Here is a 17,906-nt window from a genome sequence, read left to right on the forward strand (position 1 = left end):
CAGGATAAAAAGCATTGAGGCGGTAAGGTACCAGGCTAGGCAAGTCAGAGGAGCTCTTCTGGAGGTGAGGCAAACTACTTCAGACCCTGTGGTGAGAGTTGAAGCCCAGTCTTTGGCTGAGGAGATAGGATCTTACAGATTTTCCATTTGTACAGCCATATGGTATGACATCCTCAACAAAATCCAGCATGTGAGTAAACTGTTGCAGTCACCCTCCATGCAGCTAGATGTGGCTGTAGACTTGCTGAAGAAAACCAGAGATTCCATGGCCTGCTACAGAACCACTGGGTTTTCTGATGCACAGACAACTGCAAAGGAGATGTGTGAAGAGATGAACGTGGAGACTGTACTGAAACAACAGCGGTTAAGAACCACAAAAAAGCACTTTCCGTACGGATTCCGTACGGTTTTGCACTTTTACCGCGCCATTCTAGGGTCGGATTGTGGCCTTCTTGGCTTTCCATAGCTGGCTGCCGCTGGCCGCTGGCAACTGCCGCTGGTCGCTGGCCGCTGGCAACTGCCGCTGGTCGCTGGCCGCTGCCGCTGGCTCTGGCAGGCTGACCGACTAGGTCGCGACCATAAAAGCGTTGCGACCCTTTTGGCGGCAAATAGGTCGCAACCAACCAGAGGTATGGCTGAATGAGCGACCTGTGGCAGCCAGCCATTGTCACCATGGCTGCTACCACAACCAAAAGCCTATGTTATCAGTTAACATGTCATTGAACAGTATAAATATACGTGCGTCAGTATAATAAAACGTACATTCAATAATATAGGCTATCTAGCCTAGCTTAGATGTTGATAGACCAATAGGCCTTTTTATAATATATATATATATATATAAATAAATAGGCCTTTTGGTCTATCCATCTATAATTAATTTTAAATTAACTTTGTAATACAGTGATGCGTACGAATTTGTATTGATTACATGGTATAGCCTATTGGTTTTTAAATGTCAAAGACTAATAAAATATCCTATGAAGCAAGTTATAGTGTAATATAGTTCTATATAAGTGTAACGGTGTCTATCATAAAATCCACAGTGGTGTAATTGTTTATAAGTGTAAGTGGTAGCGATGTTAGGTTAGTGAGGGGAAAAACGGTCTGTCTAGTTACTGGACCAGATGAAATGAGACGGAGAGGTTATAAAGTCTGTCGGCACGAGGACCTTGGATTTATTAAGTAAAGTGGCAACGGTTATACAGAGTCATAAAGCGTGAGAGATCGAATATGTCTAAGTCCCTAATCAGCGCTGATGGTTCGTCCAGAGCTTCGCCTCCGTGGAAGGTCTGCTTCAGAAGAAGATCAAGAGTCTTTTGAGGTGTGTGTGGTTCTGTGTGTTTTTGCTTGACCTTGGCTCTCAGGCCCTGGTATATCTCTTGTGTTCCTCCTAATGGGGGAGAGCTCCCCGAAGTGTCTCCTGTGTGATAAATTACTGTGGCTCTCCCGTTCTTGAGGATGACTGGTGCATTGTCTGAGTGTCCACCATTTGCCTGGTTGGGAAATGGGGCCTTCGGCTCCGGCCTTGACCTGACTATATATTATCATGTTTGTGTTATGTGTTCGTTGGGTTAGAGCAAGAGTTGACTATATTGTAATGTGCCTGCTATGTGATGTGCTCATCAGGCTAGGGTAGGAGTTAGCTATATTTATAATGTACATGTGATGTACTCAGCAGGTTATTTTTCCCAACATATCCCCCTCAAGTCGTCGCAAGACGACTTTTACTCATTAGGGGTACGAGGGATAGGACTCCAGCGCGGGACTACCATTATAACACCATTAGAAATAACAGAAAGAAGGCAAAATGATCATAAAAACTAACAACCATGAGCATGGGACTAAAACAACTCACTGGACCGGGTGTATGGGGAACCACGTGGGAGAAACGCTACCCCTGCTTCAGACATGGGTATGCCATACACACCCCACCTAGGGGGTGGCATCCACCCCGGCCTTACATCGTGAGCAGACAATACCAACAATACTGGCAGCAGATGATACACAACAAAACCAACACCAAACCATAACAACAACAACAAAATGCAACAATAAAACTAACAGTAAACAATAACGATATAAACAAAAATGCAACAATCACACAAACACTACACAATAACAATCACAGGAAAGAAATGCAACCATGAAACGTGTCCCTAAATAATAATAATAATATCAGAAAGATATGAGGTACACAACGAATGGCAATCCCCCTCAACCCATCCCTAGATGACCACACACTAAGGATGTGAGGAGGAGTTAACTGGTCGTGTAACAATAAGCAATCACACGCATGGGGTATCCAGGGTAGGCCCGGGGCACGGGAACAACTAAGAAACCACGGAATAGTCCTGAGCGTCATCACGGGCAGGTGGACGCAATGCGCCACCTGAGCATTAGACCCTTTTATTCAACTGCGCTCAGGACCTCATCTGATAGCTCAGCTCTACAGAACCTCCACACCTTCAATCCTCTGTGTCCCCCACCTCCCCCACCACAGTGACGTCTCTCTGCCTGCAGGAGTGGGACGTCCACAGGCTCTTTAAAAGTCAGAACCCCCGCAAAGCAGCCGGCCCAGACTCTGTCTCTCCATCCACCCTGAAGCACTGCGCCGACCAGCTGTCTCCAGTGTTCACGGACATCTTCAACTCCTCGCTGGAGACCTGTCACGTGCCAGCCTGCTTCAAAGCCTCCACCATCATCCCCGTCCCCAAAAAACCAAGGACCACAGGACTCAATGACTACAGACCCGTCGCCCTGACCTCTGTGGTCATGAAGTCATTTGAGCGCCTTGGGCTGCCCCACCTGAAAGCCATAACCGTCCCACTCCTGGACCCCCTGCAGTTCGCCTACAGAGCCAACAGGTCTGTAGACGATGCAGTAAACATGGCTCTGCACTACACCCTCCAGCTTCTGGACTCCCCAGGAACATATGCCAGAATCCTGTTTGTGGACTTCAGCTCTGCCTTTAATACGATCCTCCCAGCTCTGCTTCAGGTCAGGCTCTCCCAGCTCCACGTGCCCGATTCCACCTGCAGGTGGATCACAGACTTCCTCTCTGACAGGAAGCAGCGTGTGAAGCTGGGGAAACATTTATCGGAATCCCAGACCATCAGCACCGGATCCCCCCAAGGCTGTGTTCTTTCCCCTCTGCTCTTCTCCCTGTACACAAACAGCTGCACCTCCAGTCACCAGTCTGTCAAGCTCCTGAAGTTCGCGGACGACACCACGCTCATTGGGCTCATCTCTGGCGGGGATGAGTCCGCCTACAGGTGGGAGATTGACCATCTGGTGACCTGGTGCAGCCAGAACAACCTGGAGCTTAACCCTTTAAAAACAGTGGAGATTATTGTGGATTACAGGAAGAACCCAGCCCCATCCACCCCCATCATCCTGTGTGGCTCCCCAGTCGACTCTGTGGAGTCCTGCCGCTTCCTGGGCACCATCATCACCCAGGACCTAAAATGGGAGCTCAACATCAGGTCCCTCACCAAAAAAGGCCAACAGAGGATGTTCTTCCTGCGCCAGCTGAAGAAATTCAACCTGCCAAAGACTATGATGGTGCACTTCTACACTGCAATCATTGAGTCCATCCTCACCTCATCCATCACTGTCTGGTACACTGCTGCTACGGCTAAGGACAAGAGTAGACTGCAGCGTATCATACGCTCTGCGGAGAAGGTGATTGGCTGCAACCTTCCAACCCTCCAGGACCTGCACAGCTCCAGGACTCTGAGGCGGGCACGCAAGATTATGGCCGACCCCTCCCATCCTGGTCACAGTTTATTTGGAACTCTCCCCTCTGGCAGGAGGCTGCGGTCCATCAGGACCAAAACCTCCCGCCACTTGAACAGTTTCTTCCCCTCTTCAGTTGGGTTCCTTAACAAGTCCCAGGACCACCACCCCCACTGACTGACACTGACTCTGGCACTCATACCCATCACCAATATGTAAATTCTTATATTATTGTATCTTAAATTCTTAAATTCTTGTATCTTTACTTTAGTTTTTAATTTAATTTATTTATTCTATTTGATCCTTTTTTAATTGATTGCTTATGTTCCTGCTTGTTTATATGGTGTTATATATATATATATATATATATATATATATATCTCTTCTTCATTGTTCATTGTTATTGTCTTAATGTATGCACCTTGATCACCAAGCCAAATTCCTGGTTGGTGTAAAACCCTTCTTGGCAATTAAATCCTTTCTGATTCTGATTCTGATTCTGATTCTGATAAACGGGCAATCAAGGCCCCTGGAATCTCGCCCGCGTGTATCCCCGAGCTCCATCTAGTGGGACAGCGATATAAACAACAACATTTGCGTTCCCGGCGTCGGTTGCGTAGACGCGGGCATAGATATGGGAGCGGCTAAAAACAGTGAAGCGTACAGAAGCGAATACAGCCAGGGGCGCCCTCAAGCCTTAAGGGAACGGGCCGCAGCCCCTGGTACCGGAACGCAGATCCCTGGTCCGGGCGACGTGGGTGCATCAGGTGGGAGGGGGGTGGTGCCATTGGCGGGGACGGGAATGGGGCAGCCCACCTGGAGAGGTTACTAGCACGTCACAGGCGGGGGGGGAGGGGGGTGTGGTGGTGGGGTTTCAGCATACGGTGGTGGAAACAGGACGCCGGGGCCGTGCACCTGGAGAGGCCACTAGCACTCACGGGTAGATGTCCGGCTCGGCGGGGACGCAGTCGATGGCGGGGGTTGGGAGTGTGTAGGGGAGCTCGTACTCAAAGTCAAAGGTTGCAGGGTGAGGGAGGCCATACTCACAGTCAAAGTTTGCAGGCACTATCTGGTCGTCCAGGGAAGCTGGTCCGGGAAATCCAGCAGGGGCATGAGGGGGGCTGCTTCGGAGTAGGGAGGGGGCTGTTGTTTCTCCTTTTCGAGGGCCGTGGTGATGAGGCTTGAGCAGAGGGTGCGGGCGCAGGGGATGCAGCAACACCCGCAGCAGACCACAATCCCGACAAAGCAAGCCAGGGATGACAGGACGGCCATGAGAAGGCCCTTCCACTTGCCGAACATGTCAGTCATCCATTTCTCCATGGGGTTGTCGACCCCAGAGTCCTCTGCCATCTGGACGGAAAGAGCTCAAAGGCTGGCCAGGGCCCTTGTCACTGACCCGTCAGGGGCCGTGTTGTTGGGATAAAAGTACAACATGTTGTCCTTATCATCCAGCCAATAGCATATCTATATCTATATAGTCCCTTGACCTTATCCGTGGAAAAATTGACAAACCGTTGCTGATTATAGTATATATTATTTATCCAATCAACATTTTTGTTAATAGTGGACCACCAAAACAGGACTGATTCAAACCCTGCCGAAATTTGATTGCGTCATTCTTGGGTAGTTCGTCGGCTCCGGGCGTGTCTGCATCTGGCTCCTCCTCCGGCCCTGGAACTTTGTGTTTCTCTTGCTGGAATTACAAACTTATGTACCACAGTTAGATGTTCAAACATATTTTCCTTAATTCTATTTCTAATTACTCTAATGGAAGTCCCTTTTGGGACCCTCGAATGTTAAGTGAAGGCATGGGTCGACCCTTAAGCATTTCATGCGGGGTTAGATGCGTCGTTCTGTTAGTTTTCATGTGATAACTCATTAGTGTCAGTCGTAGTGCATTAGTCCTTTAATTTAGTACTTTAATTTTGTTACTGTGCTTGCATCCAATCGATTTATCTATTCCTAGCTTTACCCGTTTCAACGGGCAAAGATAGAGCGGACCACGCATACACACCCACTGATTCACTCACAGGTTCTCTCTTTCCCTCTATCAAGCTTTCTCTCACGCAAACATACACACCCAAACGCACGTTGACTCATACTCGCTGACACGCACGTACACACTGACGTACACACACATGCACACACTCACACAAACGCACGTATACGGTCTCACTCACTTTCTCTGTACTGTGTGTTAGTGTGTCTCTCTGTACTGCCTTAATGGTGTGGGTCAACAGATGGGGGTGAAATGTGTTCTCTCTCTCTCTCATTCTTTCCTCACCCCCCTTAGGGTCAGGCAGCACCTAGGACCGTTAACAGATAAGCCTGGAATGCCACATCCTGAACTATCCATCATGGAACAAGGCCTAATAACTATCTCTCACGCACAAAAAGATCCTTCTGTCCCTTCATTCACAAATAACTTTTCACTTTATTATATTGACTTAATACTGCTCCCCCTTTCCAAATTTCTATATACACAAAACTACGAAGCTGACCACCGAAATCGGTACAGGCCTCGTCAGGCCGAACCAAAACACCCTCACAGGTTCTAACTTCCATACAATTCTAGGGAGGGGAACTACAACATGAGGTGGAGTAGAGGACTTCAGATATGGTGGACGGGGACCTCAAATGGGAGGACTACACATATGGGAAAGGGGATTACACTCTGGGCCTGAAAACCATACAGAGTCCCTTCTCGTGGTCCTGAAACAACCGTTCATTGTTAGAAAAACACGCGCTCTATCGCTACCTCCAACTGTCTAGAGGGAAAATGGTCCCTCTCGATCGTCCTCCGACTTTAGCTCTCCTTGCTATCTCTCCTTGCTATCTCTCTCGCTCCCTCTTACACAAACGCACATTCACACTGACTTCACACACGGCTCCTCTCATTCTGTCTCCCGCAGACGCACACACATGACCATTGTCTCCTGACACGCACGTACACACAGAATCGCTCACTCTCTTTCTTTCTCTCTCTCTGGGCCACTTACACACACACAGCCACTCTATTTCTCTCTTTCACGCACATACACACACTGTCCCTCTGCCTCTCTTTCACCCATGCTCTCCTATTCTTCCACCCACGCTGACTCTCGTTCTTGACTCCATACACACGCACTTGCTCTCTGGTCGTGAAGGTGGGGGCGAGAGGTCTCTGCTATCCCTAGTCTGCGTCAGTTCAGGTGTCTGTCCGTCAGTCCCCGCATATGCAATGAATATGTGGCCAAGAAATCGTTGTGCTTCTTCGGGCACCTCAGATTCACTTATCAAGGGCGGCGAGCCTTAGGCCTCGAGGGTGTTCTTTCACCACGCAACGAGCCTAGTTTATCTTATTCTCATTTACCTTTTTCCTCTGGGTGCCACTCATGCCCCAGGCATACCGTTTCCTCTGCAAAGGGACTCTAACCCTGATAAAGGACTCTAACCTTCTTCCCACATAGAATTATTTAATACACAAACAAAGAAGGGGACTCTAACCCTCTTAAGACACCGGTGGGGACTCTAACCCTCTTAAGACACCGGTGGGGACCCTAACCCTCTTTAAGACGCCGGTGGGGACTCTAACCCTCTTAAGACACCGGTGGGGACCCTAACCCTCTTTAAGACGCCGGTGGGGACTCTAACCCTCTTAAGACACAGGTGGGGACCCTAACCCTCTTTAAGACGCCGGTGGGGACTCTAACCCTCTTAAGACACCGGTGGGGACCCTAACCCTCTTTAAGACGCCGGTGGGGACCCTAACCCTCTTAAGACACCGGTGGGGACCCTAACCCTCTTTAAGACGCCGGTGGGGACTCTAACCCTCTTAAGACACCGGTGGGGACCCTAACCCTCTTTAAGACGCCAGTGGGGACTCTAACCCTCTTAAGACGCCGGTGGGGACTCTAACCCTCTTAAGACAACGGTGGGGACCCTAACCCTCTTTAAGACGCCGGTAGGGACTCTAACCCTCTTAACCCATTGGCGCCGGATGCTGCGTAGCGCAGCATAGCCCCTCCTGCCGGTTGCTGCATAGCGCAACATAGGCTTTCCTGCCGGTTGCTGCGTAGCGCAGCATTTTGTACACGTGCTGTTTTCATGACGAATGCAGCATATAACTCACTCTGGTTGGTTAAAAATACACATGGGGTGGGTCTTAAGGCTTTGGTAAAGATCAGGAGACCACCAAAACGAACTTTGGTTGGCTGAAAATCACGTCAATCAATCATATAGCCACGCGATATTCTATGTTTGTTTTTAGCGACGCGTCTAGCTGGCGACCGAGAAGTAGCAATGAACATGGAGGATTTTGATAGCGATGGCAGTGATATTGTCATAGAATTCAAGGGATTTGAGTATGAGAATGAGGACGAGAATGATTTTGTGCCGGTTGATCCACTGGATCGGGCACAGAAGTGGGAATTTTTGGACACCGAAGGAGAGGAGGAGGATGATTTTCGGGGATTCCAGGTGGACTGGAGAACCGGCAATTACCAGCCTCGGAAAACAAAGACATTCTCTCGCACACCGGGGGTGAAACAACCGATCCCCTTGGATGCTAGCCCACTCGATGTGTTTTCCAGGATCTTTACCGATCAGCTGTGGGACACGTTATTGACCGAAACGAATCGGTACGCGCAACAGGTACGAGCTCAGACCCCCACGACCTCAAGTGGACCCCGGTCCCGAAAACAGAAATGAAAACATTCCTCGGGCCGTGTCTTTGCTTTGGAATTTTAAAGCTACCAGCACGCCGCGATTACTGGAGGCAAACTAAGTGGCTCTACCAAACAAATGTCAAGGGACCGTTTTGACATGATCTGGAGGTAAATATTTATGTTTTATTTTCTTGTGCTCTCTTCTGAGTTCCATTCTCTTCTCTAAGAAAACGGAATGGCCAGTAATGATAGTGGTGCTATAGCAATTACTAATGGTGATGATGGTTGATATTGAATAAATACAATGATGTTAGTTATAAATACAATAATGGAATAATGAATAAATAGTAATACAATTATGAATATAAATACTATAAATAACATAATACAAATAAACACAATGATGGAAATAAATGTCAGGCTCAAATTCTTTGTCATATATGCATTTTCAGATATCTCCATCTAGAAGATAACTTGGACCCTGCCTTGGATAAATCCGATAAGCTGTGGAAGATCCAGCGGTTCATGGACCTCCTCTTGCATCAGTTCCAGGCCCTCTATGAGGTCAATGGGTTTGTGAGCGTGGATGAGTCCATGGTAAAATACAAGGGACGCCTTGCCTTCCGGTAGTACCACCCGATGAAGCCGGTGAAGTGGGGGATAAAGGTGTGGGTCATGGCAGAGAACAGCACTGGCTACGTAAACAATTTTCAAGTTTACACAGGGGCCATTGCAGGCAAGACCGACACAGGCCTGGCTTACCGGATTGTGTCATACCTGGCTAAACCGTATTTTGGGTCAAACTTGTGTGTTTACATGGACAACTTTTACACCAGCGTGAAGTTGTTGCTGGATCTGCAGGTCAGGGGTGTGCCTTTACAATGCTTTGGTTAAAATGTTATTTGTTGTATTTTATATCATTGATTTATACTGTTTTTTTCTTCTTAATCTTGTTTGAGAATGTTTTTAAAATGTTGCTGTTATGGTTGTGCTCAGGGAGCATGTTTTAATAAAACCTGTAGTTCTTACCTTTAAAATGCTTTTTATTTCATGTTTCTAGGTGCTCCAGAGGCTTAGATATTAAGGTTTATGTAGACGTTGACAATTCTTACTATTTTCTCAGAAAAACCTCAGGAAATGAGGTTCTTTTTCCTAGAATAGCATAGGATTTTAGCAGGCGTTTTTAGCAGGCGTTTTAGGCATAAATGGGTTAATCCTCACACGGTCACATCACACCTGGTGCAATTTTCTGTATCAGTAGCATGCATACGCAATAATGCAAAGCATCAGTGTTTTTTGATATTTTTGTTTCAAAGATCTGGGGTATCCTGTAGGCTGGTTTTCTATTAAAACACACACAAATTACTGTGAGGTCACAATGCGCTCAATGATAGGTTCAGGAAGCAGGACTCGTCATAATGTCTCGTGTCAATCAAGTACCTGCTCAAGTTCTAAAGTTTTCATTCGCCCTTCGACGCCAAGTTGAGGTAAGTCATGAACTATAGCTCTAAGTAATAAGTAGTCCCATTTTATGTCAATGCTATTATAAATCCGTCCCTGGCACATATTACATATCAATTATATATTTATCGAAGTGTAAAAGATAAATCTAGCCTACCACATATTGCTCGATTGAAATAAGGTTAAGCCGTGCTCGGGGCGTCGTGGACCTCGGGCCCGCCACGGCCTCTCTCACCTCACTCTCCAACAAACACCAAAGGGCCCTTGCCCCCTCTTCGAAAAGTTCAATGTCATTTTAGAAAGTCATCTAACTGATCGATAACGCTAACAATTATGTATGTTATTGTAAATGGTTTTTCACGGGGATTACACCGATCGATTTATCGTCGTAACCTTTTGTCACCATAACCGTAAAGTCGAAAACCATAACCGTAATACCGCATGAATATACAGATCGGTACATTTGTGGAACGTTCTTGCTGCATGTATTCACGCCATCGCACTTAATGAGGGTCATATCTGAAGCAATGCTGCTGCTGGAGGTGTTTTAACGACTGCATTAGCTCACTCTCTTACTAGCTAGTGGCTAGTGACGTTTATGTTATTACATGGTTCGGTATGCGATGCACTCACACTCGTGGTTGGTTCAACTTTTCAGTGATGAACCGTGACTTCTACCGAATTAGTGTCTTTATCGACTTCCAATGCAAGTAATGTTGTTGTAAACCTAATGAGACACCGTGATAGGAGCGTACAACTCATGCCGTTTTATTCTCTTTTCACACATTTTTCACATCACTCACACACTTAATTTCTTGTACCAGAATTCAAAATTGCATGAGTATGCTTCAGACCCAAGCAGTAGTCCAATCTATGTATGTGGTAAAGACTCCATTAATTAAATAATAAATTGAATATGTTTCATTACAGAGACTCATAGAGAGATTATCGAACAGCGACGATGGACAGGAAGACATTATTTTCTTTGTGGGCTCAACTGACCCCTGCTTCCATCATGATGGCGGACAGGGAGTCCTACACCGAGGTGTCCAGGCTCATCCCCGCCCCCCCTACTGAGGCCAAGCCCCCGGGCCTTAACCCCCGCTACCCTCGTGGGGCTAGGCTGCCCTGGTTGGCTGCCCCAACTGGTGGCAGCAACGAGAGGGTCGTCCTCCGCCCCCCTACTGAGGCCAAGCCCCCGGGCCTTAACCCCCGCTACCCTCGTGGGGCTAGGCTGCCCCGGTTGGCTGTTTCTGAGGAGGCTGACGGCCAGGAAGCCTGGATCCAGGCGGCCCACTCTGACACTGTGTCCCCCCGTGCACAGGCTCTGGGTGCCGCCTCGAGCCAGGAGACTTCCCCGGGCAGAACCCCGCCAGGTGAAGAAGTTGTATACTTTAGTGTATTGCAAATATAATTGAAGCATACAAAAGTTATGACAAGTATACTTTTACTTTTTGTGCTTAATTAAAAGTATGTTTAACGTATGTACTTTTCATAAGTGTACTTCATAATAAATGTCATTAAGTTCCACTTTAATGTACTGAAAAAAAAGTATTCTAATTCTGAAATACTTAAAGTGGTATTGCATTGTACTTATAAAAAGTGTACTTTATTGTAAGTGTATTGTAAGTTGTACGTATGTGTACTTAGAAAAAGTATACTCAATAGCAAAGTAGAAGTCTATTTTAGTATACCTGCAGATAGTTAATCTCTAATTGTATTAGAATGCCTTAGAAAAATTGCAAATAGGTGGTCATTTAGTGTACTTATGTAAGTACACTTATTTTCAAGTCCTGTGTACTACACTATTAAAATGTTTTATTAAAGTGTACTTAATTTCCCCTCATTAGAAGTGGCTGACCCTGACCACCATCGTGGGTCTAGGCTGCCCCGGTTGGCTGCCCCAGCCGCTGGCGCCAACGACAGGATCGTCCTCCGCCCCCCTACTGAGGCCAAGCCCCCGGGCCTTAACCCCCGCTACCCTCGTGGGTCTAGGCTGCCCCAGCTGGTGGCAGCAAAGAGAGGATCGTCCTCCGCCCCCCTACTGAGGCCAAGCCCCCGGGCCTTAACCCCCGCTACCCTCGTGGGTCTAGGCTGCCCCGGTTGGCTGCCCCAGCTGGTGGCAGCAACGAGAGGGTCGTCCTCCGCCCCCCTACTGAGGCCAAGCCCCCGGGCCTTAACCCCCGCTATCCTCGTGGGTCTAGGCTGCCCCGGTTGGATGTGGCTGAGGAGGCTGACGGCCAGGAAGCCTGGATCACGGCCGCCCACTCCGACACCGTGTCCCTCTGTGCACGGGCTCTGGGTGCCGCCTCGAGCCAGGAGACATCCCCGGGCCAAACCCCCCCAGGTGAAGAAGTCGTATACTTTAGTGTATTGCAAGTGTACTTTATTGTAAGTGTATTGTAAATTGTACGTACGTGTACTTGGAAAAAGTATACTGAAAAGCAAAGTAGAAGTGTATTTTAGTATACTTGCAGAAAGTTAATCTCAAATTGTATTAGAGTGCCTTAGAAAAATTGCAAATACGTGGTCATTGTGTACTTGTGTAAAGTACACTTATTTTCAAGTCCTGTGTAAAACACTATTAAAATGTTTTATTAAAGTGTACTTAATTTCCCCTCATTAGAAGTGGCTGACCCTGACCACCCTCGTGGGGCTAGGCTGCCCCGGTTGGCTGCCCCAGCCGCTGGCGCCAACGAGAGGATCGTCCTCCGCCCTACTGAGGCCAAGCCCCCACATAGACCCCCAGGTGAACAAGTAGTACACTTAATTGTAGTACTAATATAATTGAAGTATACAAAAGTTATTCCAAGTATATTTGTTGCTTTAAAGTATGCTTAACGTGTACTTTTAAACAGTGTCCTTCACAGTGGATCTGCGGGACGCCCCGCTGAGCTCCGCCCCCTCGTCCCGGAACGCCGCTGCTTCTGCCCGCCGCCGGGCGCTCGGAGACGCCGAGGCGGACCTCTCTGGGACGGAGCGCTCCCAGTTCGCCAACGGCCAGAGGTCCCAGGCCCCAGGCAGCCCGCCGGCCTCTGACGTTCCTGAAGGCGTGGCTGGCAGAGGTAAGTGCGCGTTCAGCCCGTTTCCCCCTGTGCAGGAGCGTCTGAGGAACGGCAGGATCCCCCGGGAGAAGCTCCGGGGACCGTCCCCCCACCAGGCAGGGGAAGAGGCCGGGCCCTCTGGGAAGCGGCAGAAGAACGGGGGCCGCTGTTTCCCCGACCAGAGGCTGACCGCTGAGCCCGAGCTGGAGGAGAAGCAATTGGATAGCAGAGGTAAGAATGGCATCTCTTACACAAATAAATCAATCCAAAGTAACTCTTCTTTTTTTATAGGATTGAGCCTGCATACCATAAAACTTTAATTATTAGGCCAGGCTTTTATTTTTTTCAATCCCTGAACTCAAGCGGCTTGTGTTTGGGACAGGCGTCCATATGGAACAGGCCTTTAATTCCTTTGGATTTTCCTTTTGGTGAACTGATGCCATCTATTGGCGAAAGTTGGTAATGCTCTAAAATACGTCTGTGATGTTGTCACGCGACCCAGGCAAGGCGCCGGCGTCTAATTGAGACCGGCGTTTATTTTTCAAACGTGTGTGTGTGCAGATAAGCCGTCCCAGGGCTCCCTCAGCGGCCCCCAGCGAGACCCACCAGAGCCCCACCCCTTCCCCAAACCTGAGCTGGCCATGACACAGAGCCTCACTCTCATCAGCTCAGAGAACTGGTGAGACACACACACACACACACTCAGAATTTTCCCCCACACACACACACACGCACACACAGAATCAGTCGAAGCAATCCGAACTTGTGTTTCATCTGACTGACCTGCTGTGGTTCTGAACGCAGGCAGGAGAAGATGGAAGGGCTCACGGTGCTGCGCAGTCTGGCCCAGAACCACGTGGACACGCTGCTCCCCAGGCTCCGCGACGTCTGCCTCGCCCTCGTGCAAGAGGTAGCTCCCCCTCCCTGGGCCTGCTCCCTGGTGCTCTCTCTCTCTCTACCACGTAACATGGAGACCAGCGTCTGTCACTGTGGATGGGCGTGTGAGTGGGCGGGCGGGTGTGGACAGTCCGTCACTGTCTGCAAGTGTAAAACTAACTCAATCCTGTCTACAGCTTAGTCTATATACCTCGCTGTGTGTAAAACCATAGCCGTGTGCACGCTGGGCGTCCTGTACTGCCACCTGCAGCGGGCCATGGACAAGGAGGTGGACACCACGGCCAGGGCGCTGCTGCACAAGGCGGCCGAGAGCAACGCCTTCATCCGGGAGGAAGTGGACGCGGCACTGGGCCACATGGTGCGGCACTGCACGCCGGCACGCTGCATCAACGCCTTCCTGGACGGGGGTTTGAGGTCAGGGGGCTGCACGCCCACGCACAACGCAGACACAAACACACTGTATTGCGCCTTGTTATGTTTTCTAGTATATCTACCACAGTAACGGTATTGCAAGATCAAATCTGTGATTTATATAAAGTACAAAGAATCAGCGGCAGATGCAAACGCACAACAGAAAAAATAGACATTTAAACAGGACTTGAGTGTCAAAGGAAACGTTTCTAACATCCTTAATCTGCTTTGGACTGGTAGGTAGGATACTCCAGAGGTCCAGCCGATGTTTCCTTATCTCCATCCGTTGTGTACTTCTGTGGTTTGTGTCTCTTTGTGTGCGTCCTTCATGTTGAGCCTGTGTGCGTCTGCAGCCACCTGAGGGCGGCGCACTTCCTCACCTGAGGAAGTGCGGTGAGGAACTGCGCCGCCCAGCACCTGGCTGACCTGCTGGAGAGGGTGGGCGTGGCCCGCCTGCTGTCCGGAGGGAAGGACGTGACGGACAGAATCCTCCCGGCCGTGGTCAAGCTGGCCCTGGACTCCTCCCCGGAACCCAGGCACGTAGAGCCCCCGGTGGCTTCCTGTGTTGGCTGAAGGCTTTGGCGTGTGTCCAACGGCTCGGTGACGTGCCGGTCTCACTCCTCCCCCTGCAGGTCCTTTGGCCGCCGGAAGTTGCTGTTCCTGTCCTCCCACCGGGACTTTGATAGCCAGCTGGAGAAGAACATCCCCACCAAGGATCTTTCCGCCGCCCGCAAGGCGGTCAGTGGACTCAAGGCAAAGGTACGGAAGGCCCCGCCCTCTCGCCCCACCCTACCGCTTGGTGACGGGTCTGGTGAACGTTGTTGTTGTTGTGTTTGTTGTGTCAGGGTCAGGGTCAGGGTCTGGGTGAGACGCCCCAGACCCCAGCCTCGCTTCCCGGCAGTGGCACCGCCAGGGCCTCGACGCTCCAAAGGAAGCTCCCCAAACAGACCATAGCCCCCAGCCCCACCACCACCACTGCCACCCCCACCAACACCGCCACCACCACCCCCAGGTGAGACTCCTCCCAGACACATGACAGCCACCTTGGAAATATGTTGGTGAAAGTAAAACCCTTACTTATGCTATGAGGTCAGCTCCTCTCTCCGGGTCGTGTTCCAGAGCACACATGATGGCTTTTGTTTGCAATGTCTCTCCTATATTTATTTATGCATTTGTTCGTTTTCTCACCTTGAAGCAAACTTTAAGAATATCTTTTATCTTATTTCCAAGATCATATATATGTAGTAAGTATGTATGCAGAGCCCAACTGCAAGTACAGCTCCAAACCTCAGGGGCCCATCATCGAAGACAAGGCTGAGTACATCAGGCAGCTCACCGCTCTGCTGGAGTCCAAGGACTTCAGGGAGCGCATCAAAGGCCTCGACCAGCTGGTGGCCGACTGCCAGCACAACCCCAGCATGGTCATCCGTAGCCTGTTCCCGGTCCGTAAAACCCCCCACCGCTCGTAAACGCCCACTACCTCACACTCACCCTTATCCCCTTTCCTGGTGGGACTCCCTCCTGTCCCCTTTTTGTTCACCTGTTCCCCGTTTCTCCCCGCTCCCCCAGGTGTTTGACCTCTTCAGAGACCGCCTGCTGGAGTCCAACCGTAAGGTGAACCTTTACGCCCTGGAGGCCCTGCAGGGGATGGTGCGCCTGCTGAAGGACAACCTGTCCGGGGTGCTCAACCACCTGGTGCCCGCCATCGTTGACAACCACCTCAACTCCAAGAACCGCGCTGTGTACTCGGCCGCCACAGGGGCCCTCTGCGAGCTGGTGCTGAACCTCGGTGAGGGCCCGGTGGGGAGCTGTCCAGAACACGGTCCGGTCTGACCACGGTGTTGTCGTATTACTCATGTGTTCGTCCCTTGCCCCTCTCCAGACAACAGCCTCCTCCTTGAGCCATTCTGCTTCAAGGCACGGGTTCTTAGCGGCCAAGCAAAGGTGGACCTGATCGAGAAGGTTGCAGGTTTGTTAATGGCTAAAATGTTTGTTAGTTTTGTTCTTTGCAATGATCAGCACCAAACATACGTATACCATTGTGTGGCCAATCAAGCGGCATCTGATCCGCTCTGCTCTGCCGCCTTCATCTCCTCCGTCTCTTCCTATTCCTCGGTCTCCTCCTCTCCTCTGTCTCCTCCTGTCTCCCATTATTTTGTCTCTTCCTTGGTTTCCACCTCCTTCTCTTCCTGTCTCCTCCCCTCCCCCTTTCCCTCCGTCTCCTCCTCCTCCCCCCCCCAGAGCTGGTGATGGAGCTGTACCCCCGCCGGCCCCAGCTGGTGGAGCAGAAGGCGCTGCCCCTGCTGTGGGGCCTGCTGGGCCCGTCCAGCGGCAGCGTGCACCGGGCGACTACCAGCCTGTGCCGAGCCCTCCACCATCAGATGGGGCCCGGCCTGCAGCAGAGCGCCGCCTCTCAGCCCCCGAGCGTCGGCAGGGACCTCAACCAGCTGCTGAGAACCATGTCCTGAATAAAAAATGACCTGAGGACGGGAACGAGAAGACTCACTGCTCTCTTTGCACTTTTACAGGTAGCTTGTGTTGCACTTTAACTTAAAGGCACCCAGTGCAACTTTCGAGGCTTAAAAATAAACATTCAATTTATAGTCTTTTTTACACGTAGTAAGTTTCAATAACTCCATACCATTGCATACCGACATTTAAGCAGCAAAGATGAGACGTCGTTGTGTGGTGAGAACTGATACAAAATCGATAACAACAACAATGCCGCCATTTTCTTTATTTTTTGTAACCTACAATAAATAAAGCAGGCTTCCAGTCAATGGAAAAATGGCTTCTCCCCACCGGCGATTGTTGTTGTTTACGATTTTCTATCAGTTCTCACCACACAACGACGTCTCATCTTTGCTCCTTGAATGTCGATATGTAATGGTATGGAGTTATTGAAACTTACTACGTGTAAAAAAGACTAGAAATTGAATGTTTATTTTTCATTGAATGTTTACATAAAGTTGCACTGGGTGCCTTTAAGGTACAATTTACAATTACAATTAGGGCATTTAGCAGACGCTTTTATCCAAAGCGACTTACATCGGTTAATACACACATTGACACACCGACGGCAGAGTCAACCATGCAAGGTGACTGGCAGCTCGTCGGGAGCAGTTAGGCAGGGCTCCAGACTGCGACCAATTGGTCACGTTTTGCGACCAGAATTTGAGAATGCGCGACTGAATTTGTGCTGGTCGTGCATGCGCGTCAGCAAAAATTCAGTCGTGCATTTGCCCCTTTTTTTCTTCTTTATTTTTACACGTTAAACGTGGAAGGGGCGCGTCAATGAATCCGGAATCTGTAGCAGGCAAAAGAGTGTGAGAAAGATAGGGAATGGCCACTAAGTGGCTAATGTGTGGAGGGGGAGGGTCATAGAGATTATCGAGCGCGGGAAACCGCCGCGGGTCTGTGAGAAGGAGAACGATCTCAACCTTCCATTCGAACAATGAGCAAGCGAACAATTTAATCGTTCTTCCTACCTGCGGCACTTGCAGCTAGTAGTGTGCCAGTGCCACGGTCTACAGAGTCGGAGGATGATGGCTGCGAGAATTCAGCTGTTTAAGGTACTGTAATTTCGGCTGTGCATGTATTTTTGGAATTTTCAATTGCTGCAATAAATTATGTTGTTGACTTCTAACATGTTCTGCATTCCTGCAAACTTGTCGCTTTTCGACGACAATCACCGTTTTCTTGGTCAATT

At 49.5% G+C, this 17,906-nt stretch overlaps 1 protein-coding gene across 1 annotated transcript; it reads left to right on the top strand.

The window, feature by feature from the left end:
• Positions 1–8,019: 8,019 nt before the first annotated feature.
• Positions 8,020–16,665, top strand: LOC130402341 (TOG array regulator of axonemal microtubules protein 1-like). The gene is made up of 14 exons (XM_056606494.1): positions 8,020–8,141; positions 8,837–9,010; positions 11,079–11,221; positions 12,716–13,120; positions 13,451–13,568; positions 13,694–13,802; positions 13,968–14,200; positions 14,587–14,733; positions 14,830–14,956; positions 15,055–15,148; positions 15,452–15,639; positions 15,767–15,986; positions 16,080–16,166; positions 16,439–16,665. The coding sequence occupies exons 1-14, from the start codon at positions 8,020–8,022 to the stop codon at positions 16,663–16,665; spliced, it is 2,394 nt and encodes a 797-aa protein (XP_056462469.1).
• The last annotated feature ends 1,241 nt before the right edge of the window (positions 16,666–17,906 follow it).

This window comes from Gadus chalcogrammus, chromosome 2, assembly GCF_026213295.1.
Source record: "Gadus chalcogrammus isolate NIFS_2021 chromosome 2, NIFS_Gcha_1.0, whole genome shotgun sequence".
Classification (NCBI taxonomy): Eukaryota; Metazoa; Chordata; class Actinopteri; order Gadiformes; family Gadidae; genus Gadus; species Gadus chalcogrammus.

What these genes read in the sequence shown, in the direction of transcription:
- LOC130402341 (XM_056606494.1), top strand. Translation starts at nt 8,020, where the DNA reads ATGAACATGGAGGATTTTGATAGCGATGGCAGTGATATTGTCATAGAA. An exon ending in TTCCTGGACGGGGGTTTGAG is followed by an intron (nt 14,201 to 14,586) that starts GTCAGGGGGCTG and finishes CACCTGAGGAAG; the next exon opens with TGCGGTGAGGAACTGCGCCG. An exon ending in TCATCCGTAGCCTGTTCCCG is followed by an intron (nt 15,640 to 15,766) that starts GTCCGTAAAACC and finishes CCGCTCCCCCAG; the next exon opens with GTGTTTGACCTCTTCAGAGA.